Here is a 26,668-nt window from a genome sequence, read left to right as displayed (position 1 = left end):
CTGTGGTGAAATGGTTGAAGTGGCAGCAGAAGAAGACAGCTTTACCCTGCAGAATTTTTAATAGACTGAATAGATCCAAAGCATTATGGATTGTCTCCACAAGATTAATGATTCTAGCTTCCACCACTTGGGCTGTGCACCTCCCTCCTCAGCATGCAAGTTCTAGAATTCTGTTTTAATTGGATCCAAAATGATGTAATGTGTTAACTTTCTGCCATCTTGTTTTCACTTTTTAACAGAGTGACTGGCCAGAAGGGTACCAGCTTGCATCTGCCATGAATTTCCGCTTCCCACAATGTATCCCTATGCACCTCAAAACTCTCATTCCAAATGCCAGCAATGAGGCAATACAGCTTATGACTGATATGCTAAACTGGGATCCAAAGAAACGACCTACAGCAAGTCAGGTAAGACTGCCTAAGTGTTGGATTTATTAGAAGGCTAATAATTTATATAGTGCTTTAGATTAAAATGTTACACATACTAGCAAAATGGTCATCATAGCACTGTAGGAAAGTAAAAGTCAGCTTCCTGTTTTGTAAATGTGGGTGGAAATAAGACAGAAGAGAAGCCCAAATATTCAAAGTTGGGTGGTTCAACTAATATCAAACTGTGAGTTCTGTTCTCTCTGTAATTTGATCTTATTGATGCTGTCAGCACAGGTCCATATCAGACACTCAGTCTCTGTCACACCTGACTTGAATAAATTCAATCAGCAAGTGAAACAATGTGAACTAATCAATGTGGTCTAATGGACAGAGCACTGACCTGGGATTCGGAGGAGCTGGGTTGTTTTCCTGGTATCTGACCTGCTGTGTGACCTTAAGCAAATTACATCTCTGTGCTTCATTTTCTCCATTTATAAAAGGGATAGTGATACAACCTTCCCTTGTGAAGTATTTTGAGATCCATGGGTGAAAAGTGCTATATAGGAACTAAATATCTTTGTCCATAGATCTGAGGTGAACCTTACTAAGCAATCAGGGACAAATTTTGTAGGGGCTTCAACATACCACATCTTTTTCCGTAAGAGTTAATTAAAACCCCAAATATGTGTACTGCCAAGTACCAAAGGAGTCTAAATTGGATACCTTTTTGTGGGTAGCCAAAGTTAATGTAAGTACACTTATAGGATGTAAAAGAGGATTACAGTAGCGAATGCAACAGAAAAAGGGAATATTGCAGGACAAGATGAAAATCCAACTGATCACATGTTGATATAATGCAGGTGACTCAAATGTGACTAAAGCTGATGGTACAAAATAAATCAACCACCTGTCTCCGCTTTAAAAAAAGAACTAGTATTACACGAGTCACCTGTAGCACTGTAGACATCACACACACAATGCCACACAGCCCTTCTGTAAAAAGGAACTGAGTTTGGCCTAAATTGCATTGTCAAAGAGTCAGCTGTGCAGTGCATAAAGGAGACTTTAGTGTATGCTCATGGAAACAGATGTCCAGGAGTTGGTGTGCAATAGTCCATATGGTATTGTGATGTAGTGCTAAATGTTATAATGTTGGAGCCCTGTAGAAATGTGCCTATCACACATGCACTCTTTCTCCCTCTCTGTTTTCTTCACCCACACCTACTCTTTGTGTCCTTCCTCCTGCAGGGCAGAGCCAAGACATTCATGCTGTCTCCGTCCATTTGAAGTATAATACATCACAATGCTCTGTCCTTCTAATAGGAAGAACTGCTTTGGGGCAGCGGGTGGGATAAGGGCGCCATACTGTTGTTACCAGAAGTGAGTGTTGCAAATTCCTGCTTGAGCTGCAGGGAGTGGCCTAGCTTTCCCATCACCTCAGAGTTCTGGAATGTGGCTGACTCCACCTCCTCCCCTAACCCTGACTACTCTGCTGCTGGCCTGGTGCCCTAGCTACTGCTCCCCACCACTGGGCTGGAGCCACCCTGGAGGGGTAAAGGACAATAGGGGGAACAGGGCTGATGGTATGAGGGTGATGTTGAGGGGTTAGTGGGGCATCATTATTAGAGTAAACATGCCATTTTCTTCTGAGTTTCTCTGCTGCTGGGGAGCCTGTTCCCCAGAGCTCCTCTTTCTCATCAAATACATTCTGGATTTAGTAATAACATTTTAGATATACACAGTGCTTCTCATCCTGGGTGAGCTCAAAATATTTTACTACTTGCATACATATTGCCCTGTTCAAATGCAGCCTCCTCTGGGGTGGAAGGCAGCAAGCTGGTGCCCAGAGCAATGCAAAAAGGAAAAAAAGTAGGAGAGGCAATGTGACATACCAGAGTACAATGACTAATGAGCAGACTAATGAGCAGCTGTTTCACCCCTGCCCTGCAGTGTTGGGTACCTTACAATGCCTTGCTGAAGTAGCTCCCACCTGGACTGCTCACAAACAGCCTTGCAGCATGCAAGCCACACCCTGAGAGTGTGAGTGTGTGTAACTGCAGTCTGCAAGTCACACTTGGGTTATGCTCTGGCTCTTATCAGCTTTGGTTATACTGCAGGGTGACCTCAACACACCCCCAGTCTTAGATTTTCCCTTAGAAATGTATATCTTATACCATACAGCCCTCTCCTGGACAGTAAAAATTGAATCAAGTCTTATTTATTTAAGAGAATAATATGCTCACAACTTGTCACTCCAAATAGAGGTACCCAGACACTTCAATTTAAACATACTATGTTAGATAAAACAGGTTTGTACTCAGTAAAGAGAGTTTTTAAGTGAGTACAAGTACTAAGGTATAAAAGTGAGAAATGGTTACAAGAAAAATAAAGATAAGACATTTACTAATAACTTAACAGACGATATCCGATTCAAGCAAAGTTTCTCACCACATGCTTTCAGTGGTCTTAATGACCAAATCCTTTAGGTCAGTACCCCTCCTCCAGAGTCCAGTGAAGTCTTCCTTTATTTCCTCATGTGCAGTGAATGCAATGGACAGGGAGGTAGAGAGGGGTGCCTTGGGATGTTTATCCCTCCTTTTTATAGTTTCAGTCCCCCTCTTGAAAAACATTTCCAGTTGGGAACCAGAAGACAAAGAGTTGACGTGCAAGGATGCTCCCTGCTGGCTTTTTCTTACCCAGTTTTGATCTTTCTTTGTTTCCCTCATGGCTTGATGACTCTGTTTACTGCTTAAGTGCCAATTAAGGCAAACATTCATCCTTTGTTTAAGATAGACTTGTTTGCTAACTTCTGCTTGGGCGGGGCATTATAGAGGGAAATCTTATAACTTTACATATAATGTTGCCATAGATATTTTACCAGCACAATACTGACCAGCAAATTAGGAGTTTTCAAATGATCGCTTACAAGGCATATCTTGTACAAAGATTATTACAACAGTGTGTAGGATGTGAATATAGGGGTATATTCTATCATGGGGGTGGAATTTTGGTTTGTAACACTGGTCTTTACTTCTTGGAAAGTGTGATAGAGTTCCTTAATGTCCATGGAGAGCAGATAGACCCTCACTCAAAATATCCAATGTAATAAGTACATTGAGTTCAACTTGGATGGAAAAATGGCTGAACTAACCTGATGAGAAATTTAATGTTGTGTTTTCAGGGAATCTTGATATTTGGAGAAGTAGATTATAAACAAAATCAGTTAAATGTTTGTGTAATTGTGCAGAACTTGTTTTCCTTAAATGTTGCTGTAATTCACAATAGAAAATTGTTTGGTTCTACGTAGTGTAGTGCCAGAAGCTGCTTCATGGGGCAGGTTTTGTATACATTACAACTTTTACTAAAAATCCATGATGGTACTTAGAATGTTCATTGCATATCTGCAAAGTGCTGCAGTTTTGATTTTGTATTTTAGTGCTTGTGATCAAGCTGTCTCAGGGTATGCGTGTCACTGTGACATCAGATCATAGGCCAGATAAGACTGGCAGTTTGTAACTCTCAAAAGTTGGCCTGGGGAACCCCAACTTTTCTGCCAATGCAAATATTTGAGATTGACTTTACCCTGAAAAAAAAAATGCAAAGTTGACAACAGGCATTTGATCAGCTTTGACTTTCAAAAATTCAGGGATCTAATCATATGAAAATCAGGCAGCAATGCAGACTACCACAGTTTAGTTTTAAAATTAAACTGATGGCTAGTACAGTACTGAATTGAATACCCTATGTTTCAATAGTTTGAAAGAAATTGGTTACACTTATAAAATTGTTGATCTGCTATATTTTAAATAGATCTTTAGTCCTCTGTTTTAGACAGTTTCACTTAAGAGCATCACTTCATTTAATATTCTAATCTGTTAACTGAGCAAGCTTAAACCCATGTGGACATGATGTATAGCCCTAAAGTCTTAAATTGTAATTGACTATTGATGTACAGTATGCACAGAGTTTGTTCTGGATTCTGAGTTTCCCTTGTACCATTCAGTAACATCACAAGTATCAAACAATAGGGGACAAATTCACTCTTAGTTGTATTTTATGGACTTGCCTGGGGCTGAGATCATCAAAGATGATTTTGGTTCTGTGTTTTTCAGTATTACAGGTGGTCTTAAATAAAATCCTAGATCCAGGTGTTTTGGAATCAGGACCCAAATCCATATCTGTTGACCCAAACTGAAATTTTTCACATCTTGTGTCCTGGCCCTTTAAAATTCTTCCTATCCTTCAGGAGACTTCTTGTTCATTAAAGTGGATGCCATGGAACAACATTAAGAACTTCCTTTCCTGTAGGCCAGGATGGTGTATTTATTTCATGCAGTATGTTGTATGCAAACTGTATTTTCTCATGCAGAGTGAGTGATCTAATCACTTGAATTGCATTTACAGATTCACATTCTAGTTTATGCATATGCAAAGGCTAAGGGCCAGATTCTGGCAGCCCTGTCCATAAAGCTCAATCCAACTCCCACTGAAGTGAATGGAAGTCTTTTCATTGACCTTAATGAAAGTGGATCAAGCACATAATGCATAGTAGTTTACTCTGAGAAGTCTCTTTAACTTTAATGAGATGGCTCTGGGAATAAAATACTACTAATTAGGAATAAGGGAGGCAAAATCTGGCCTTAACACACACAGTATTTCAGCACATTTTTACAGGTCACTTAATGCTGATCTTTATTTCAGCAACCATTCAGTTTCAGAACTTTTGGTACATGGCTGCTATAGTATTTACATTAATTGGAAACCCATTTTTTTAAAAAAAGACACTTAGATTTCCTCATAGGAAGAGTGAAGGAGTAGATGGGGGAGAGAAATTTATAAGTGATTTGAACTGGAGCATGCTGTTGCTGTTTAGCTCTTTTTACTATCTCAGCATGAAACAGTTTATTCTTAGGTGTCTTTCTTAGGCAAAGTAACTTGATTTACCTACATCAGAAAATGAAGATAGACAAGCTTTAAAAAGTTAAATGCGCACACAAAAGTAAGAAGCCAATGAAACCCTTCCAAAGCCACATAATCTGAAAAGAAAAGATGTCACTCCTACTCTTTCAGTGGCTCATTTTAAAACCCACTTAAGAATCCTTCTGCTGAGAAAAACCTGGTTAAAACTTAAATGCTGGCTTTGAAGAGGAGTTGATTAAAATTAATCCTGCTAGTCACCCAAGTCCAAGTCTGCCTGACCCCTTGCGGCTGAGTTTAGGCAGTTAGCCTGAGCCACCGCCCATGCCAATGTCCACATTGCTATTTTTAGCATGCACAGATCTCTCTCCCAGTGCTGGGAATCACACCTCCCAATGGCAGTGTAGACATACCCTAAGGCTCAGACAATGATAATCCCTCCTGGATTTCAGGTGTCAGAACAATGCTTTGGACTGCTCTGGGAAACTACACCTTTGGAGCATATGGTATTGCTGTGCTGTGCACCCAGCAGAGGACATGATTGTTCATTTTGCTTTTTTCCATGGCATCCTCAAGAGCAAGAAAATAGGTGCTGTCATTTACAGATGAACATCATGAGAGTACAGCAAGCACGGCACTCTGGATGTATGCCGCAGTAGACTACATAAAACAAAACAAGCGACCTGCAGATGTGAACATGCATAGAGCAAACTGAAAATATAGGAGAAACTTTGCTCATTAGTGTATACCAATTAAAGAACAAAGACTCACTCACTCAAAATAGCAGCCATGATGCATGTGTGTAAGTCATCTATATGAGACTGTTCCCATATACATCAATAGCTGTAGCCTACCTAACCTAAGTAAGAGGAGAACCTCGTTCAGAAATATCCCCCTTGGGGATGTTCCTGATGAGTGCTGTTAACCTAGGAAACAATGTGAACTGAACATTGCAATAGAGAATCCACATGTGTGCTGGGATGGCAAGAAGGCTCTGAACTTACATTGTAGCATGTTCTGGATTTTCCATTCTATAGCAGCTTGGGCGTGAGGAGACACCCGGTAGGGCGGTGTTCTAATTGGGTGAGCATTACCTGTGTCAATGGAGTGGTATGCCTGTTCAGTCCGTCCTGGAGTGGCTGAGAACAATGGGGCGAAGCTAGTGCACATCTCCTAGATTTGTTGCCGCTGCAGACGTTCCAGGGTGGTTGAGAGGTTCACCTCTTCCACGCCACCGTTTTTTTTCCCGTTGTAGTAGACACCGTCAGGCCACTCAGCGTCATCTCCTCCCTGGACTGTAAACTGACAAACCTGTAAGTCTGGAATAAAAGGGCTGAGGATACCTGTACACTTTGGGTTTAGTGAGGAATTGGGATGCTTGGGTTTAATGGCCCCGGCGCTCTGGGACCGTTGGAATTGCGCCTTCCCCTTATGCTTCCATTTATGCGGCCTGCTCTAGTGCCTTTAAGACAGACTAACCGGGTTTCCCTATCCGTGAAGACCGTTCTCTGGTATGTTTATGCATCAAGCCTTTTGCTCTATCCTCTTGGTATACGTAGGTTCTTTTGCAAGTGATAACCGAATGAGGAGGTGTTTTGTAGGTTGCTTACAAATTCCAGAATGTTGTTCTGGAGAGGGTTGTAAACCCTCCCGTATGTGTGCTTCACAAACATGATTAAAATGGCCCCTTAAACTCCGCATGCCATACACAAGTTCAAGGTGTAAACCCTAACTGGATTTGGTACGTCCGTGCATTATCGAGCCCAAAATGCGCACACTAAGGTCCCAGTCATTAGATATTCATGCCGAATTTACGTATCTTGGGCCAACGAGTTACCCCATTAAACCTTTCGATCAGGGCTCATATGGCGATGGTGAAGGTGGCATTACTCCCCAGTGATTCATCCCATGAATTGCCCACGGGGTCTTTCATGTGCTATGCCAGATATTGTTCTATTCTGTAGAATATCGGGGGCCAGCCTCCTTTTGCACTAGCCTTGACGAAAATGTCTTTAGGGCACTGGAACACAGCTTAGCCCTTGGTAGGTTTCCTATAGACACGCCTCCGGCCATCGTATGGTAGCAGTCCACGAAAGTCAGTACGTACTGCCTGTTACCTCATGCTCTGGAGCTTTCTTGGGAAAGGACCCTAACGAATATCACAGACTATGCGCTGAAGGGGACCCATTATGAGTGGCGGGAGAGGGGCTTACCAGGATCTTGGGGCTTTCCCCACTGCTTGTTGGACACTCGACAGACCGCACACATACTGTGAGCATTGCCTTGCCCATCGCTCCCAGTGGAAGGACTTCTCCCCATCTGTCTTTGTTCTGTTCCCGCTGGTCCACTGGGTGCATCATGGGCTAAAGCTCTGAGCTGCCACCCTCCCGAGGTCTTAGTGGACCACATTGCGGCTGCCATTTTCTGGTGTCCCCCGAAAAATCTTCGCTGTATAAAGTCCCTTGTCATAAACAACCGGATCGGTGAGAAGAAGTGAAGCGGTGGGTTATTGTCTGGTTTGCTCGCGCACCCAAGTCAAGTTCTGAAGTGTCTCTGCTTCCTTGACTCGTCTGGAAACTGGTGTCTCATTTCTAGTAGCTTAGGGAGGTACCTCAGTTCTTCCTCAGACTGTGACTTGGCTTTGGCCATCTGGAGCAGATGTAAGTGATGGGTGTTTTGTTGCGTGAACGCTTCCCGCTGGTATACTCCTAGGTGGTCTTCAGGCTTCTGGCACTGGTACCTCTTCGGTTAGGTTGCTCTGTTGCTTCGGCCAGTTAGTGTCGAACTGGCTCGCCCTCTTGCGCTTGAGGTGAAGATGTGGTTGCATTGCTGGGCTGGTTTGCTTTCCAGAGTCCGGGCTGACTGGTTGATACTTGCTGTGCTGGTTCAGCCGTTGGCGGGGATTCCGGTTTGGTTCCACTACCTCTTTTCTGGTTATCTGGTAAACAGACGGCTTCGTGACGGTCAGGACAGGATGGGTTGGAGCTTGACCTGGTTTTTGGCGTCTGAACCTTTCCTACTCTCGGTTGGTTTCATCTGTGCGTTGGCCCAGCTCTTCCCCAGTAGCATGGGATGATAATTGTCAATGACTGCAAATCACATCCGACCAGCCTTTTATGCGAAGGCAGTTTCGCGTAGGAAATCAGACAGGCTTGTGAATGCAGGGGGAAAATGGCACTTTCTGGTTGTGGGTTGACCACAGGACGGGTGTAGCTGCACTTGTGCCCCCGTGTCTCCACCCCATGCTCTGTAACCCGTTGTTTTCCGACAGCCACTTCTCTCAATCTTCCTCTTTCTCGCTCCCAAGGGTTGAAAGAGTGTCTTCATCCGGGCCTTGGGTATTCTTTTAGGACCTTGTTTGTGATCAGGTGGATTTCCTGTATGCTCTGTGCACGGGTGAGGGCTTCTTTTTGACGGCCGCGTTTAGGCCTTTTATGTCCCTCAGCTCTCAATTCCATTTATAACTCTTCCGGTAACTGGTCATGGTCGAGGTGAGGTTACTGGAGCTCTGGTGCATGGTGAAAAGTAAAAGGTGGTGGCTTTCTTGGGTTGTAGGTAGGTCGTTGGATTGCTCGTTTGTAGGTTCTTATTGTCGGGTGGTGTCCCCCTGGGGTTTTCGATTCCCTTTACATTAGCTTTTTGCTGTCTACTGACATTCACCTCCATTTGGCTCCGAATCTGCCCCCCATCGCTCGGGAGTTTTTGGGTCTTCCTCTTGTGTACACTGTTTGTCCTCAGGAAACAGCCTCTAAGAAGAGAGTGCTTACCATGTTATACAGATAGAGGATGGCGTGAGTTCGTCAGGACTTTGAACATTGAGGTCTCCTGTCATCGGCTTTATTCTTTCCAACGTTTAGTATGGCGCGTTTGGAATGACCTTATTGGTTTCCATTTGGGTTCTGAAGCGAATGTGGCAATTGATTCCGTATGGTTATCCCGATTCGATCTGCTTGGTTTGAACAGCTTACTTCGTTCATTTTTGGTCTATTTGGCATTTCCAGCGCCACTTCTGCGAAGGAGATCCACTGAGGTGTGACTCGCCTTGCATGTACTGGTCCTCAGGGGATTGCATGTACGCCAGATGCAGGCTTTTTCAAATTTGTCTCTGAGAAGCTCATGTCATACCTTGCCTTGTGTTGGAATTTCATTGTTTGCTCGGTTGAACACACCTGGCGGCAGGGTTAGGATGGCATGGGGCATGTTTGGCTAGCCTGCTCAGCTACTTTCCAGATTTCTGTTTCCTCTGTTATGTTCACCTCTCTTCACTCTTCTTGTTGTTGTTTCTCCCCTGGGTTGTCTCTGCGTCTTCTGTGGGCTGATCTTTCTTCTGTTGTTTTCTTTGGTGGGTCTGCATCCTCTTTGTGTTTTCTTTTGGTGGGCTGTAATTTATGTCCTTGGCTGCGCATGTTCTTCTTTGTAAGCCTGCCAGTTTGACTTTGTTCTTCTATTTTGCTTATCCACTCGACCTCTTTATTCTCTATTTTCCATGTTTGTCCGCATGATTTCATTCTCTTTGATTGTCCTCTGCATCCAGTTTTGCTCTTTCTTGTATTTTTCAAGGCGTACCTTTGGGTAGTCATTCGGTTCCTGCTTCTCTGTTCTGGGCCTCTTGGTGTTATGTCTGAACTGCTGGCTTCTTACTGGTTGTCTCCTGGGGTCTGCCTAGCAACTCCTTTGTTTAAACTTCTCTACCTGCTCTTGAACTCGCAATTACTAGTAAAACACGTTTATTTACCTGGGGTTGTTCTGCTGGGATACGTCTCCATGGGCTTGTTTACAAGACTGCTACCTTAGGCTCCCTTGCTGTCACAATGCAAGCCACCAACCCGCTAAAGCGCTCAGAAGAGAAAAAAATTTCTCTCTTGGTACTTTTAAACCCAAACCTCTTTCTCTCTGCTAAAGCCTTAGGAGGGAAAAGGAAAAGATTTCCTACCTGGTGCTTGGATCTACCCATACTGCTACGATCCATCATATCATTAAGGCCTAACTTCCCGAATCTGACGACCTTAGCGTCACTCGAAACATCTGGCCTTATGCCATGACCTTCAGCTTATTACAGCTTTAGCTTGGATCGGCGGGCGCCCATCCAATTATATTTCAGGGTTTTGCCCTCTTGGTGTCCTCCCCAAAACCGCCTTAGGAAGGGCACCCCAAGATCAGGAAGCTCCTAGTCTTACCCCACAAGGGGTAATAACGCACGCTATCCCTTCACTGCTCTCTCCCACGCCAACTCTCTCTGGGTCTAACTGGAGTTTATTCTGAGCAATCTCTTTATCCAAACGCAACAGTAGAGCTGTCTTCTCTTCCACATAAGGAGAGGCATAGTTACATAGCAAAGCCCCTACAATACCATAGGAATTAACAATATGATCTTCTCTTGTCCCTCTATATGTCCCACCATTCCTCTATGGTTGTCTGCTGGACCTATCCTTACAGCATACCGTAATTATAACACAAAGTTTTGATTCCTCCTCCCTAGTTCGTCTATCTTAGCTTTTTTATCCCACTGGAGTAGTAATACACCATAGCTTCAACGAGTCCTTCCCATAAAGATGAAATACATAAAAACTGGTTTAATAAAAAAAGAAAAAGAAAAAAAAGAGCATCAAAAATATATCTCTGTTTCAGTGTATAAGAGACAATACAGAGGCGCTCAAGAGAAATATACGCGTGAAGCGTTGTGTAAAGAAGAAAATATAAATATACTTAGATCTAAATTCCAAGACACAGGTTATTCTGGATAATCTTGACCAGATATGCGAGATCACAGCTACAGCACATTGTAATAATTAAACTCAAAGAGACACATAAAGGGTAAGCTCGTATATTAGTTTTTGACTCGTATTTTACAATTGGAGTAACAATAGCTGATAAGATGAAAATGAAAGAACTTCTCCATGCATGATAGAGACAGACAAAAATTCAGCCCTCATTACCTTGTCCTCCGGCGCTTTCGTGGATTGCAAAGTTCCAGGTTTTCCTGATTGGTCCTCTGGTCAGGTGTTTGGTTCCCTTTGTTAACCCTTTACAGGTAAAAGAACCATTAACCCTTAGCTATCTATTTATAACAAATGTCCTCTATCCATTATCTGTAAGCTAGCTAGCTATCCATCCATTCATCTTTTTTAGGTATTTCTAGGCTGCGTGTTCGCATAATTTACAAGCACCAGATTGTAATCACATTCCCCCCCCAAAACACACTCTGCAATACCTGCCAGTCATGTTTTTGCATGCCACCCCAATACCACACAGTCTTATTTTACCCCTTCCTCACCACAGAATCGAATATCCAGGGTACACCATTCCATGTGTTCCACTTACACGTGTGAGTTCATTTTGCATCCATCTTGCACCTGCACTGTAGAATTTGTTAACAAGCTTGAGACCTGCTTACATCACTGGTGAAGAAGTTACTGCATTTTAGTTATAGAAGTGTATTGAATATGCTTTACATTCTTTTTCAGGCTTTGAAATACCCTTATTTTCAAGTTGGCCAAGTTTTAGGACCTCCTCCACAATATTTGGAACAAAAACAATCTGTTATTAAACCTGGTCAGCCAACAGAGCCAAAGCCAAATCTACCGAAATTAGAACCTGTATCAAAACTAGAATCTGTATCCAAGCCAGAATCTCAATCTTCACCTGATGCACTTGACGAGAGTCAGCCACAACTTCCGTCTAAGATTAATCAGCAACCTCTCCAGCAAATCCAGCTACCACAGAATACAACTAACCAACTACTACCCCAACAGCAGCAGCCGCAACCACTTCTTCCAGCCATCAATAAAAACTCATCACCAGTAAGTTATCAATAAAATTTAAGAGCATATATATGAAATAATTTGTCCATGTTAGCTGTGGTACAGTCACCAGATACCTTTTTTAAACGGGGTTACATTTTCCATTCAATACTGGAGATGTGCATCCCTCTACCTCCTAACTAGGGTATGTTCAGACTGCACAGTTTCCCTCCTTCAGCACAGATAGGTTGCTGAAGTACACATGCTTGCTTTCTCTTTAGAGACGGTTAACTGGTGTAACTGCTACAAGTATGTAACCATGCAGCACTTCCTATGCAAGCCTGCTTCATTAAGGTAAAAAGCATTACAGAGAAAATATATTAAAAACAATAAAATCACCTACACACATGCTAATAAGATACCAGAATTAATTCCATCTCTAACATGGGCTCTGGCAGGAAAAGTCTTTCAACCCCCACCTACCCAAAGGGATTCCTTTTTGGTCACAAGTTCATTCCAGCCTCTGCATAGAACAAGCACCCAGCCTTATGAGACCTCAGCAGGCCCAGTTCTTCTAACCCTACCCTAAGGACTGGGGTATTCCATGGAGCAGGGATCCTGTTCATTTGCTGGAGCAGGAAGAAGACCATGAACCAGTTTAAAACCAGGTGATTTATTCAAAAACCCTTTCTTTGTCTATTGGTCCCTGGAGAACCCAGTTTGAACTAGTATTTGCATATCTCTCCAGGAGGTAGCTTCAAAAGGTTGGTGAGGGAGGAAGTATATCAACACCCCCACTTCCTTGTAGAGAAGGTACATAAACAACTGCATTTTTAATGGTGTACCCCAAAGGTGTTATCCCTAATTCAATAAGGTTTAATGTAATTAATTAATTAATTAATTACATCTTAATTCTGAATGGTTCAGGATATTACAGGATGTTGTCCATCTGTCACAAGAACATCTAAAAGTGGTTTATCAAGGATTAATAAATGATTAAGTGATGTTTTAATACTGGTTAGTTATTACCTTCTGGACAGTGTAACAGGTTATTTATAACGATGACTTATAAGCATATCAGTAGAAGGAATCGTAGATGAATGTACTTACAATATCTGTAAGACATACTACTCATGTCGTAACATGATTATCTAGTAATCATTCCTTTTATAAATTATTTATAAAAAATATCATTAATATAAAGCATTACCAAAAAAATTTAAATAACCACTTGGAAAGGGTTAGTGCTCCTCCTTCTTGAAGCAGGAGTTGGACTAGATTATTTAAGACCACCCATCCAGTGCTTTAATATGTGACATTACTTCTCCAGCTGAGGTCTGCTGGCATAATCCTGCTATGTAATGAGTACCTACAAAATCCATAAAACTCACATCTTTTAAGCTGTAAACTAGGTCTTGACATCTTCATTTTATTTCTAAACACTTTTTAATTCTGTACAGTTCAAGCCAAAGCTGGAGTTTGAGCATAAAAACTGTTCTCGAGAATATTAAGAAATATCTTATGAAATTAAAAATATCCAGTATTTTTTGTTTTATTTCCCCCTAGAATATTCACTGACCTCTAATATGAGAAGTATTTAAATAGCGGGTTTCCAGAATCGTGCCAATGCCCATCAGCTCAACTGCAAATGAATGAAGGAGAGAATGTCTTTAAAACCTGGTTGAGACTTCACAGGAGACCCTATGGCAGAGGGAGCCTGGGAGGGGCTTGGCCGGCCTGGCCCTGCTCCCTCCTGGGCAGGCCAATCTACTTTTAGGGTTGTGCCAGCTGGCTCTGGACTGCTGGTAATGTGACTGGCTTGTATTACTCTGCCCCCTATTCCTGTCAGATTTTCAGCTCCCAGGTTCTTTCTGCAGGCTTGAGCCAGTGGAACCAAAGAGGTGAACTAGGCCCAGCAAATTGATACTACTATATGGTCCCTAAACTGACTGCGTCAGGTAGATTTGGACAACTAGGGCCTGATCCTTCACTGAGCCACACTCAGAATTCCTACTGATACTAATGTCTGTTCAGACATTCAGAACCACTGCAAGATTAGGCCCTGAATTGCTTACCACGAGGAGAGGAAAATCTCTCCAAGCATTTCATTGCATTTAGTCAGGCAATGAACTAGATTTAAAATATAAGAATAGAGAATATTGAAACTTTTTTCTATTGAAAACAGAAGCAAGCAATCACAGGCCCACAAAATGGTGCAGTTGGTCTTAAAAATTGCAGGAGACGATGGGGTCAGGCTCTGTTAAAGACTGTGGACAGTTGGGATGACTTGGAGGACACAGAATTTGGAATTTCATATTCCAAGAAGCCCAGCATTTCACAGTTAAAGGAAAAGAAAACAAAAGAGTTTCTGTTAAGGTAAGTCCCACAATTACATAAGACACTTGATTTGTATTGTGTTTTATTTTATCTTTGATTGGGTTTTAGAGTGAGTTTTCATACATTGTAAGGTTTATTTTGATGCTTCCTAAAATCTAGATACATTAAACTAACTTTATTTTCTTTATCCACTAAGACAAAGTCTGCCACCCTCACTAATGTTCAGTACTAACTCACTCTTAAAATAGCCTGTAAAGGGGTGTGCTGCCCCTCTGCACGCTCTCTTGGCCATGTCTGGCCCTGCAGGTATGCCTCACCATACTTGAGGCTGACTGGCTATTAACAAGTGTACTTACTTTGATGGAGGCAATGAGAAACGAAACAGCCTAATACACATAAGTAAGCCTCCCTGTAATGAAGCCCCATAAAGGGAGAACTTGGGCAACAGTTTAAAGATTTTGGTCTCAGGTCTCCATTATTGCCTAATGTCATTTTTTCATGCTCTCTGTTGAGGTGGAATGTGGTATATGATATTGGCTGGGGAGAGTTTTTTTCAATGATTCTTTCACTTAGTGCTGCATTTTTATTTTTATTTTTTTCATTTTCAGGACGATTATGTTCCTTTGCTCTTGGTGTTTTTGTTTTTGTTTTTAAAAAACAACACATGCACACACAGGAAAATATACTCCTGTTCAGTCTGTTTTACACCAAGTGATAAATGTTTACTTGTTCTAAACTTATTTTGTGCTTAGGAACTGATTTGTGTATCTCAGTCTCCAATCAGAGAGAAACTTTAAGCATTCGGTAGTCACCAGCACTGGTGCTCTTAGAATAGACCTACTTTTTTTCACATATAGCCTGGGTCTACTCCCATTGAAGTAAATAAGAGTTTTGCCATTAACGTCACTAGAAATAAAATCAGGACCACAATCGTTACTTGGAAAAGATTTGTGGAGTTTGGATGAGAGCACTGTACTTATCAGGCTAAAGTAAATATCTGTAATTCTGAGTCTAGAGTAATCAGTTAAATTATTAGCTATCTTGATTTTCAGCATGCCAGAGCCAAAGGCCTTGGGCTGTATCCAGTCAGGAGGGGAAAGCAAAGCTGTGATGCGAAATGACTCTGGAATATCAAATACATCAGCAAAACAATACTACCTGAGACAATCAAGATATCTTCCTGGTAAGGGAAAAATCTTTGTCATGGAGAACACAAGTTTTGAAGGGACTATCTGTGATACCTTTTATTTTTGTTCTTCTGATTTGATAATTTCACCTTTCATTGACTAGTTTAAATTTTCAGACTTTTGGCCAAATACCATTCCAACTCTTCAGAAATACAGGGCCCTCAAACACAGCATAGTTGGCACAAGAGGACCAGACTGGATAGCGAAGGTCTCAGCACCACTTGCCTACTGTGGCAGTTCACTCCAGAGGTCCACTTAGCGGTAATGCCCAAACCTGCTCACCATATCAGTACCAAATACTTTTTGTCCATTGGTAAGAGAGGCTTATCAGCTAACACAACCAGTACAGTTCCTGATATCCAGAACTATAACCCAGTTGACCAATATTAAGGAATCTGAGAACTGAGGATGCTGCCAGAGTTGCCACAGCACAACCTTCTAACTGACCTCCCCTAATAATAAGGAACTGGTTACGTATTGGTTAAACAGGTTGTCAGCATCAAGATTTAGTTTTTTGAATGTCGTACTCACAATGGCTTCCTAAAGAACTACTGTTATCCTGTTCATCTATAGGAAAAGGCTGACAATCTCAACTGATAGTAGAGTAGTTCCACTATTAAAATGAAATGCTGAAGTTTAGTTTTTCTAGGGTTGTTGGAGAGAGGCAGCTGCTGGCTGGGTGCCTAGTGCTGAAGGGAGCGCCACTGCCAACACCAATGGAGAAGTAAGGCTAATACCATACCATGCCACCCTTACTTCTGCGCTGCTGGTGGTGGTGGCGTTGCCTTTAGAGCTGAGTGACCAGCCAGCAGCTGCAGTTCTCTGCTCTGCCTTCAGAGCTGGGCAGCCAGAGTAAAACTAAAGATTCTCTGTAAAAATGCAAATTCTGCATATTTCTTTGCCAAACAGATTTCTAGGATCCATGCTAATCAGTCCAACTCTGAGGCTGTAGGTTGCAGCCATACCACACCTTGATAATCTGAATGATTTTTGGTTTGTCTGAAATTCAGGCAGAGAGGGCAACTCACTATTTGTCCCTTCACCACACATCTGTTTTCTTGTGAGTAGAATAGGCAGCTCAATTGAAATCTGAGCAATTTTGTCTACAAAGTAACAGGAAAATTCTTTAATCACCAGGAACAAGAATAGGGAGCTAAGAAAGGAAGGGGAGCTATTTACCTATATGTAGTTGTGTCATGGCATAATTCCCCAATCTGAACCTTAGAGTCTAAAAGATGGGGTACCAGCATGAATTCCTCTAAGCTTAATTACCAGCTTAGATCTGATAGGCTGCCACCACCCAAAAGTATAGTGTTTTGGGGCACTCTGGTCCCCCCAAAAACCTTCCATGGGGACCCCAAGACCCAAATTCCTTGAGTCTTACAACAAAGGGGAATAAACCATTTCCCTTCCCCCTCCTTTTTTTCCTCCCAGCTTTTTCCCACCTTGGGTACACTTGGAGATCACCGTGATTCAAACTCCTTGAATCACCATGCAGAGAGGAATGTTACCTCCCTCTCCCTCCTCTTTTCCCCTCACCCAGAGGCAATACAGATTCAAGCTCCGTGAATCTAAAACAAAGAGGAAATTCACCTTTCCTCCTCCTCCTCTCTTTCCCTTCTCCCACCAATTCCCTGGTGAGTACAGACTCAATTCCTTTGAGCCTTAACAAGGGGAAGAAATCACTCAGGTCTTTTATTAAAAGCTTTCCTTTTTTTTTTAAAGAAATAAAAAGTAAAAATTATCTCTGTAAATTAAGATGGAATATTACAGGGTCTTTCAGCTTATAGACACTAGAGAGAAAAACTCCCCCCCCCCAGCACAAATGCAAATTAAAATACTTCCTGCAAACTACACATTTGCAAATAAAGAAAACAATCAAAAAGACTAAACCCGCCTTTATCCTAATACTTACTAAAATTAGAACAGAAGAGATTTTTTCAGAAGATTGGAGGAATCTGCTTACATGTCTGGTCCTTCTCAGAACCCAGAGAGAACATGGACAAAGAACAAGGAACACAAACAAAGGCTTCCCTCCACCCAGATTTGAAAGTATCTTGTCTCCTGATTGGTCCTCTGGTCAGGTGTTCCAGGTTCACTGTTTGTTAACCCCTTACAGGTAAAAGAGACATTAACCCTTAACTATCTGTTTATGACAAGTTGTCTCTGAAAGTAGGCTATAATAAGCTCTCTGTTGCCATGCTACTCATCTCCTCTTAACTTTTACACTGTTACATTCATTTCTATATCAGCTTAGTTAGCTTGAAAAGGAGCTTTTGGTTCTCCTTCAAATGTCCCGTGCTCTGACTGGTGCAGACTGACCGGTAGAACTGTAGGTAGCAGTAGTTGGGGCACTCATGTCCTCCCTTGCCCCTGCCTCAGTGAATGTTGAGCATTCCAGGGTGAGGATATAAAGGAGCATGGTGCTCCAGCTGTCTCAGTTCCTTCTAAGCTGCAACCAGCTGAATGCTTTTTGTGTGAAGCTCTGGAGTCCTCTCGGATCTATGATTAGTTAGCTAGTTTTAAGTAGTTATATAGTTATAGTAATACAGTTCCTTAGTTGGCATGGAACTGAAGAACATCGACGGTTTCAAAAGATGTGTATCTTGTCTGGCATTGTTCTGACATTGGATATACATGTAGATACCTGGCACTCACCCTCTAAGTGTTCAATTTGCAGAACGTTCACAACAAGAGCAAAGACAGAATAGACTTCAAGTAACCTTTTTAAAAGAAGCAGTGGAATGGTTTACCTAGTGAGGTGGTGGAATCTTCTTCCTTAGAGGTTTTTTAAGGTCAGGCTTGACAAAGCCCTGGCTGGGATGATTTAGTTGGGGATTGGGCCTACTTTGGGCAGGAGGTTGGACTAGATGACCTCCTGAGATCCCTTCCAACCCTGATATTCTATGATTCAGTGTTGGCAAAACTATCTGGGAATGAAACAGGGCCACAAGCTGAGAGAGCCTACAGACCAGTAGTGGCACTGGACGAGTCTACTAGAAACTGAATGAGTCTTCTTCCTCTGTTGTGAGGAGTCCCTGTGATAAAGATTAGAAAAGGAAATCCTCCTGAGGCTCTGTCTAGAGCCAATACTTTTAGTAAAGACTCAGCTGGTAGGATAGGCATGATTTTCCAGTTCTTGGTGGTGTCAGCCTTTGTGAAAAAAACCAATCTGCAGGAGAAAGACTCCTCTAAACAAAGTATTTTTAAAGACCTATTGTTTTGTGCATGGGATTCTTCCTTCCTAAGTGCAGGACTCTGCACTTGTCCTTGTTGAACCTCATCAGATTTATTTTGGCCCAATCCTCCAGTTTGTCTAGATCACTCTGGAGCATATCCCTACCCTCCAGTGTATGTACTTCTTCTCCCTCCACCCCAGTTCAGAGTCATCTGCAAACTTGCTGAGCATGCAATTAATCCCATCATCCAGATTATTAATAAAGATGTTGAAAACCGGCCCCAGGACCGACCTCTGGGTCACTCCACGTGATACCAGCTGCCAACTAGACATTGAGCCATTGATCACTACTTGTTGAGCCCAACGATCTAGCCAGCTTTCTATCCACTTTATAATCCATTCATCCAATCCATACTTCTTCAACTTGCTGGCAAGAATACTGTGGGTGACCGTATCAAAACCTTTGCTAAAGTCAAGATAGATCACATCCACTGCCTTCCCCATATCCACAGAGCCAGTTATCTCATCATAGAAGGCAATCAGGTTGGTCAGGCATGACTTGACCTTGGTGAATCCATGTTGACTGTTCCTGATCACCTTCCTCTCCTCCAAGTGCTTCAAAATGGATTCCTTGAGGACCTGCTCCATGATTTTGCTGGGGACTGAAGTGAGGCTGACTGGTCTGTAGTTCCCCGGGTTCTCTTTCTTCCCTTTTTTAAATATGGGCACTATATTTGCCTTTTTCCAATTGTCCGGAGCTCCCCTAATTGCCACAGATTTTCAAAGGCAATGGCCTGTGGCTCTGACATGAGACCTCCCCTTGAACCTTTGGCAAGCTGTAATTTATTTTGTTTGTCTATTGAGACAGTGTTTTTTATAGCCATCACCTATGCAAGATGTATATGTAAACTACGTGCATTAACGGCTGATCCACCATTCACTGTTTTTCATAAAGACAAAGTAGTTCTTTGTAAACACCCTAGATTTTTATCAAAAGTGATCTCAGATTGCCATATAAACTAGTTTTCAATTTTATCAGCTTCCTTTCCCAAACTGCAATCTCACAATGGAGAGGATCAGTTACATACTCTGGATGTTCAAAAGGCTTTAGCGTGGTATTTAGACAGGACTGAACAATTTAGACTGTCCCCAAATTTGTTTATTAACAAAGAAGGAACAAGGGCAAAGCTATATCTGTACAAATGCTAGAGTTAGAGTATGTATTAATGAAGCTTATAAACTGATGGAGTTGCCCATTCTTCAGGGAATTAAAACACGTTCTACTAGATAGAAGGCAGCCTCTGGGGCTTTTTCTAGATATGTTCCTCTGAGAGATTTTTATGGCAGCAACATGGAGTTCTGTTTATACCTTTTCTAAATCCTAAGGAATAGTTTAGATCTGATGCAAGATTTGGCAAGGCAATACTGCAGTCCTTATTCAGTTAGGATTCTGTCATCCCACCTGCCTGGGTCAGAGTATTGCTTAAGCTATGTCATGAGTGGGAGTATGCAGAGGACACTCAAAAGAAAAATGAAGGTATTTGCCTCTGGGGTTCTTTGAGGTGGACTCTGCATATTGACACTTCCTGCCTGCCTTTCCTCACTATCTTGGATTCCTATTTATCAAAGGGCTTGGAGTCATAGGTAAAAGAACTGAAGTGACTGGAGCACCATGCCCATTTATACCTCTGCCTTGGGACCTTGGATGTTCACTGATGGGAGGGATACGGAAGGTGCGTGAGCACTGCAATGGCTACTGATAGATAGAGCTCTACCGTTCAGGCTCCATTAGTCAGAGCATTTCATAAGTTTGAATATGCAGAATCCATCTCAAAGAACCTCAGTTACAGTAAATAATCTTCATTTGCCAAAGAAATGAGTTTGTTATTCACTTTGTAAAAAGTATAGTTGAGGCCTTTCCAGTGACTTCCCTGTGGGGAAGAAAAAAGTCAATTCCTTAACGTCAGATAAAGGCCCAAAGACTCAAGAACGTTAATCTCTAAAGAATGTGTCTCTACCTGTAGATAGCTCAGTTGATAAATAATCTCAATTTCCTTCCTTTTTCAAGGACATTTCTAATATTCCTCTGGTTCAGAGTCACATTTTTAATATGAGTGTATTAATATATTCATCCAAAAATAGAAACCAACTTCAGCTTGTAAGAAAATTATAGCACCAAGGCAGATTTTTTAAAAATGGTATTTAATAGTCTTTCTAAATATTAAATCTGGATATTTATCTGTTACTTTAATTCCACTAGATCCGGGTGCTGCTTTCATGCTGTTTAATCGCATCCACCTCTTTCAATACATCTGTGTTTTAGAAATACCAATTTTTTTTTTTTAGTCATGGGAAGCCTAATATTTTGCATTCCCCTTTGGTGGTTGTAACTGTTTATATTTCATTTGGGAAATACAGCACTTGGTAGCACATAATTTAACTTTTATGTACATAACACATGGCCGTTAATTACTTGAAGTCCATAAAAACTTTACTACATATTTAATATTTTGTTTGACTTTCATTTAACTATAGTAGCTCACATTGGTCACATTAAGGCAGACTTTTACAAGGTGAAGATCAATTGTCTCTGAAGCTGTTAAAAGTTTATCTTATACCATTTGATCATTACAATTCTCTCTCTGTACTAGTCTTTTTTAGGGATCAGTTATAAAACCTAAGCAGTGTGCATCATTCTTTGAGTTATAGGAAAAAAGTTTTAGTTCTTTGTAACATCATGTAAAGTCCAAACACTTTTTTAATGTACTGTCAAGGTGTTCTTCCATTCTTAAGATTTTAACTGCTTAATATGTTGTCTTTTGAAGTTGACATTCACACTCTTTAAAATGATTGCTTTTCCAAGGTGTAAACCCTAAGAATGTCACCTTAGTAGCAGCCAGTAAAGAAGGCTCTCAAGGAATCTGGAACAATTCATTGTTTTCTAAACCACTAGGGCCTACTGGAGGAGGTCTGTCTTTTAACAGAACGAATGCAGGTAATTCATAATTACAAAAAGTACAATTGTGTATGCCAGATTATTTTGTGTTAATTTTTATTGTATAAAATTAATTTCGGTAAGGTCTTCTAGCTTACAGTTGTTTCACTGTATTCTTACTTTTCTCTTTTAATGTGTATCCCCTGAAAAGAACAGTGTACTCAATATTTATATGCCAAGATATATATTCTCATGACGGTGTGGAGGAAGTACATGCTGGAAGTTCTAATCTATCAGAGCCATTAATTTACTGTGTTAATTTAAGAAAGTATTTTGACTTCATTATTCCTAGTCAATTTGAACTGGAACGTTGGGTAAAAGAGCAGACCCTCATGTGGGAAAAACAAACAAAAAAGGATGCTGGGTGGGAGCTTATATAATAAAAATAGTGCAATATTTACACAGTGCTTTGTTTGAGGATCTCAAAGCAGTTTTCAAACTTTGAGCCTGCCAGCCTTCCTTAAACTAAATAGTACTTTACTGCATGAGTAATCCTGCTTTCTTCAGTAAGGTTGTTGGAGTAATGTACTTCACAATATGAGTAAGGATGGCAGTCTGGCTTTTGCTGATTAAGCATCACACAACTACTGAACGGTATGACATGTACTATATTCCCATTTTACAGGTGGGAAAATTAGGCACAGAAAGGTGAAGTGACTTGTTTAAGATCTCTTAGCAAGTTAATATCAGAGCCAGGACTAGAGACCAGGCCTCTTGGATTCCCAGCCCCGTATTCTAACCATATGCCACATTATTACTTTTTATTATTTTAGATAATAAAGTAATAATTTAGAACCAATTTCTCAGCTGGTGTGAATAGGTGTCCCCCCATTGACTTCAACAAAGCTATGCTGATTTACATCACCAGCTGAATATCTGGCTCTAAAACTTTTGTAGCAGTCTTCATCTTGAAGGATCTTTGAGTTTTAAATACTATGCAGAGGTCTCACTTCCTTGCAACTGCCATGCCCCTTCTAATAAGGGGGAGTGTAGTAGCCAGTCTGTGCCATCAACAATACAGGTTTTTCTGTTTGAAAGTGAAGCACATATTATCTATCTGAAATTACATGAATGCTGTTTGGTAGGAAGAAGGTCATTGCCCACACTGGAATTTTTGACACAATATGAGGGGCATCTCTTTCAAATATCTATCATAGGTACTTATGTGACTCCTTCACTATAGTTTCTGAGCACCTCAAAATGTATTTATCCTCACACTACACCTGTGAAGTGGGGTGGTGCTATGATCCCTATTATACAAATGGGTAAATGAGGCAGACAGGCAAAGGGCCAGATTTTCAAAAGTATTCAGATGCGTAAAGATGCAGAGAGGCACCTAGTGGGATTTACAAGAATGCTGAAGCAGGTTAAGCACCTAACTTCTATTGAAATAAATTGAAGTTAGATACTTTTGGAAAATCCCACTAGGCACGTCTCTGCATCTCTAAGCACCTAAATACTTTTGGAAAAACTTGACCTTGGGCAAGTCGTGAGTCTTCAGTGGAGCAGGGTCAAGTCTGCACTCAGGTCTGCAGTCTCAGGCTAGCACCTGAACCATCCTTTCTCCTTTAAATAGTGCCATGGCATTTTCAGTGACTTCACTTTAACCTTTTATCGAAAGAAGACCCCTTCAACCACAGTACTCTTCCTCTTTATACCATGCTGGGGTAATTCTTCAGAAGTGATTCATAGGGGAGTGCCATCTAAAGAACCAGTGGACCTACTTTCTCAAATACCTGGGTTTTTCTTTAAGGTCTCCAGTCCTAGTAGTGACCTGCCGGAATCCATTTTAGCTTATGAAATCGGACAAGATCACAACTCCAGGGTATAAGAATGTGAAATGAAGCTGAATAATTCTGTTCCAGATAAACTAAAAATCAGTGCATTATATAAATGTATAATGAAATGCAAACATATGAAATGGACACAGTCAACCTAAAAATCCCACTTCTGTCTGGAAAAAGTTACCTCCAATAACTATAACTGAAAGAGTTTAGAGAAGAAATACTATTTATTTTCTGTTTGTTTGCTTGTGCATTTGATAGCACTTTTGAAAGCTATTTTCATCATTTCTCCTTTAGAGTCCATCAGTTTCTTCTCTGGCTCTTTTACACAACACCACCAGGGTAAAACTCATTTAAGAAAGACACATGAAAATATGTTTGGTAAAACACAAACATTGGGAGGGGTGTCCCAAAGGCAGGTATAATAGAAGCTACTTTTTTAAGTCATTATTTAATTTATTTTATTTTATTAGATTTCAAGTTGTCAAGTTGTCCCCTTAACTGATGAAATAACCAAATTAAATTTGTTACTTTGGAGTGGTATTTTTCCTCTCCCTCATTGTAACCATAAAACATAACAATTTAAGAGCAGGTTAGTTCCAAATTATGAGGCACTCTCTCTATGCAGAATTATAGCGTTAGGTTCAGTTAGGCCTGCAGTCTGATTAGCTAACCATGCCTAAGTGATTTAATATATTTACTGTGAACATGTTGGTGATAAATTATATTCTGCTTCCCTTGAGTGGAAGCCTGGTGGTGAGTTCAGTAGCAGCATTTCCCACTTTAGGGTAAGCCTTTTTGCAAACATAAGACTGAAGTCATTATAGTTGTAAAGGTACTTTAAACACTCATTCTCACCTGTTTTGATTTCAGGTTTTTTCATTATTTCTGTTTATAAATCACCTAATCAATTCTTCATCTACATTTTCTGAAGGACTGTCTTTTCATCCTTTTCCTCTTTCTTTCTTTCATCTGCCTCCTCTGCAGAAGAAAACATAATTAAACCAATTGAAAAACTATCATGCAAAGAAAGGTTGAATGAAAAATTAGAGGAGCCAAAAGGTAATTTATGGCAATTATAGCTTGGGATAGATGATTCTTTGCAGGTTTCATAGTTATGTCATGCATTTTCTTATTTTGCTTTTCTTGTAACAGTTGCTCTTGTATAATATATTCCAAATGATCTTATACTTTTTTGTTTCAGTTTTAATCACTATTATTCCATGTTGTGGCAAACTCCGCCTTCCACCCTGTAAAAAGTGAGAGATCCCAGTTGCAGAGGGATCATTTTGGTTTTGCTGTGCAGGGGAGAGGGAAACGGTGAGAGGAGGGAATGAAGGGGATCTGCTTGCCACTGAGCTGTGCTCCACAAACTCTGTTATAATGGCAGAGAGGATTGAGGACACAGCTGGGATCAGTCAGTCTGTGATTGTTTACTTGCACATGGAGCAGGGTAAAGGATTTTCCCCATTGTGAACTTCGCCCATAGCTGTTTGTGTCAAGCAGGTGAACTCAAACTATATGAACATATTTAAAGAATCCTTTTAGTGTTTCACACTGAAATACTGGGCCACATCTTTTGTCTATTTGTCAAGGTCTAGTAAACATGCTTAGTTATTGATCCTGCCCCATTAAAGTTAATGGGAGCTTTACTGTTTACTTCAGTGGCTTCAGGATCAAGTCCCTAGTGGAGACAGTCCTGTGACAGTGGGAAGGGAGGGCAGTTATTTCCCTAGGACTTAGGCCAACTTGAAAACTACCTTGTAGGCTGTCCTCAATTACCCTAGTGCAGCCTCGGAAATCTGAGGACAGAAATTGGCCATATAGTTATTAAATTGATTAAATAATATTTGTCTGTCTTACTTGTTGGAATCTATGTGCCCTGGTGCTAGTCCTGTTCTGAAGCCAGAGAGTATTCCACCACCATAATAATAAACCACAACAGCTTCTGCAGTAATAGGCTTTTGGTGTGCTGCATTCAGCCAAGTGCTTTAAGCACCACAGCACTGGTGCTGTATTAAAGCACACCCTTGCATAGCTCACTGCTTTGGAGTATGTCTTATGAATTTAAAATTATTCATTTAAAATGTTGGTTGGTGTTTTTAACAAGTTGGTGGTGGGAGAGTACTGATCTGCTGTGTTCTTCCACTAAGACACAGAGTTCCTAGCAGAAGGAGAAGAGAAAATAATGGGGAGAAATGTATAAGTATTTTTCTGTACTACAGATAAATTCTGATCTATAAAAGGCTGTGTGCACACTAAAATTACTTGGCCAAAATGTTCCAAAGTTGCTAACACCAGTGTATACAAGAGAGTCCTGTTGTTGTCAAGCTCAGAGCAAGTTTCCATGACACTATGCTTACAGTGCCAGCAATTTATAGGACTTTTGTCTTCACTAGGGCTGCTTCACATGCACATTTTCATGATGCAGCGAATCCTGTCTACATTAGCACTTGCTCTATTCAGCCACCTGTGTATCTACACTATTGCTGGAAAATGGGTCTGAAGTTTTCTAGGGGAGAAGCACAAGCATTTACACGAACTGCTTTTATATCTTTGCAGCTTGCTAAGTAGATGCTAGCTGCAACTGCGCAGAGCAACTCCACTTGGTTACACTGATTTCACATTGATGTAATTGCATTTACTGCAGTGAAATTACACTAGTGTAATGGTGTGGAGAGTATGGATGTGAAACAGAATGTCTCACACCGTACTCACTGCAAGCATTACAGAGCCTATGGACTGTTTCCTGGCAGAACTGGTGCATAATACCTAAAGAATATAATATCAGCTGTTCATATTTTTGGATTATCCTATTACTTGCTTCAGATGGCTATGCCCTGAATGAGGAACCATGCATGCATTGTGAGGGGCAGGGGTTAAATCCTGGTACACGCTTACACATGCTGATGCCATGACGAGTCTATTAATGAAATGATGGACTTTACATGAGCTTGTATTGTCCAGGAGGGTACTGGGCAGTACAAGACGCAGATATCTAGGGGAAGTCTGGGACTGGAAATTTGCTGGTGTTGATCTACAGCAGAGGTCTCCAAACTGTGGGGCACCCACCCCATCGCAGGAGTGTGTGGAGAAATGTCCGGGGTGGGTGCAGTGGGTCAGCCCCCCGGGGGGGCAGTGAGGGAGTGCCACCTAGCCCCT

The 26,668-nt window shown here is 41.3% G+C and overlaps 1 protein-coding gene across 4 annotated transcripts in view; it reads left to right on the top strand.

Annotated features, from left to right (window-relative positions):
• Positions 1 to 26,668, top strand: part of MAK (male germ cell associated kinase) — a 49,123-nt gene that overhangs the window by 9,805 nt on the left and 12,650 nt on the right. For 3 of the 4 annotated variants that reach the window (XM_032786921.2, XM_032786922.2, XM_032786923.2), the window contains 5 exons: positions 240 to 407; positions 11,750 to 12,085; positions 14,211 to 14,401; positions 15,415 to 15,545; positions 21,591 to 21,722. In XM_032786921.2, the coding sequence (XP_032642812.1) occupies positions 240 to 407; positions 11,750 to 12,085; positions 14,211 to 14,401; positions 15,415 to 15,545; positions 21,591 to 21,722 (958 nt within the window). Of the gene's footprint in view, positions 1 to 239; positions 408 to 11,749; positions 12,086 to 14,210; positions 14,402 to 15,414; positions 15,546 to 21,590; positions 21,723 to 24,493; positions 24,569 to 26,668 lie in introns of all 4 variants that reach the window. The other variant, XM_032786924.2, reaches the window with a different exon arrangement.

Source organism: Chelonoidis abingdonii, chromosome 2 (genome assembly GCF_003597395.2).
Source record: "Chelonoidis abingdonii isolate Lonesome George chromosome 2, CheloAbing_2.0, whole genome shotgun sequence".
Lineage (NCBI taxonomy): Eukaryota > Metazoa > Chordata > Testudines > Testudinidae > Chelonoidis > Chelonoidis abingdonii.
The sequence above is the reverse complement of the archived record's forward strand: the minus strand, read 5'-3'. Positions and strand labels throughout refer to the sequence as shown.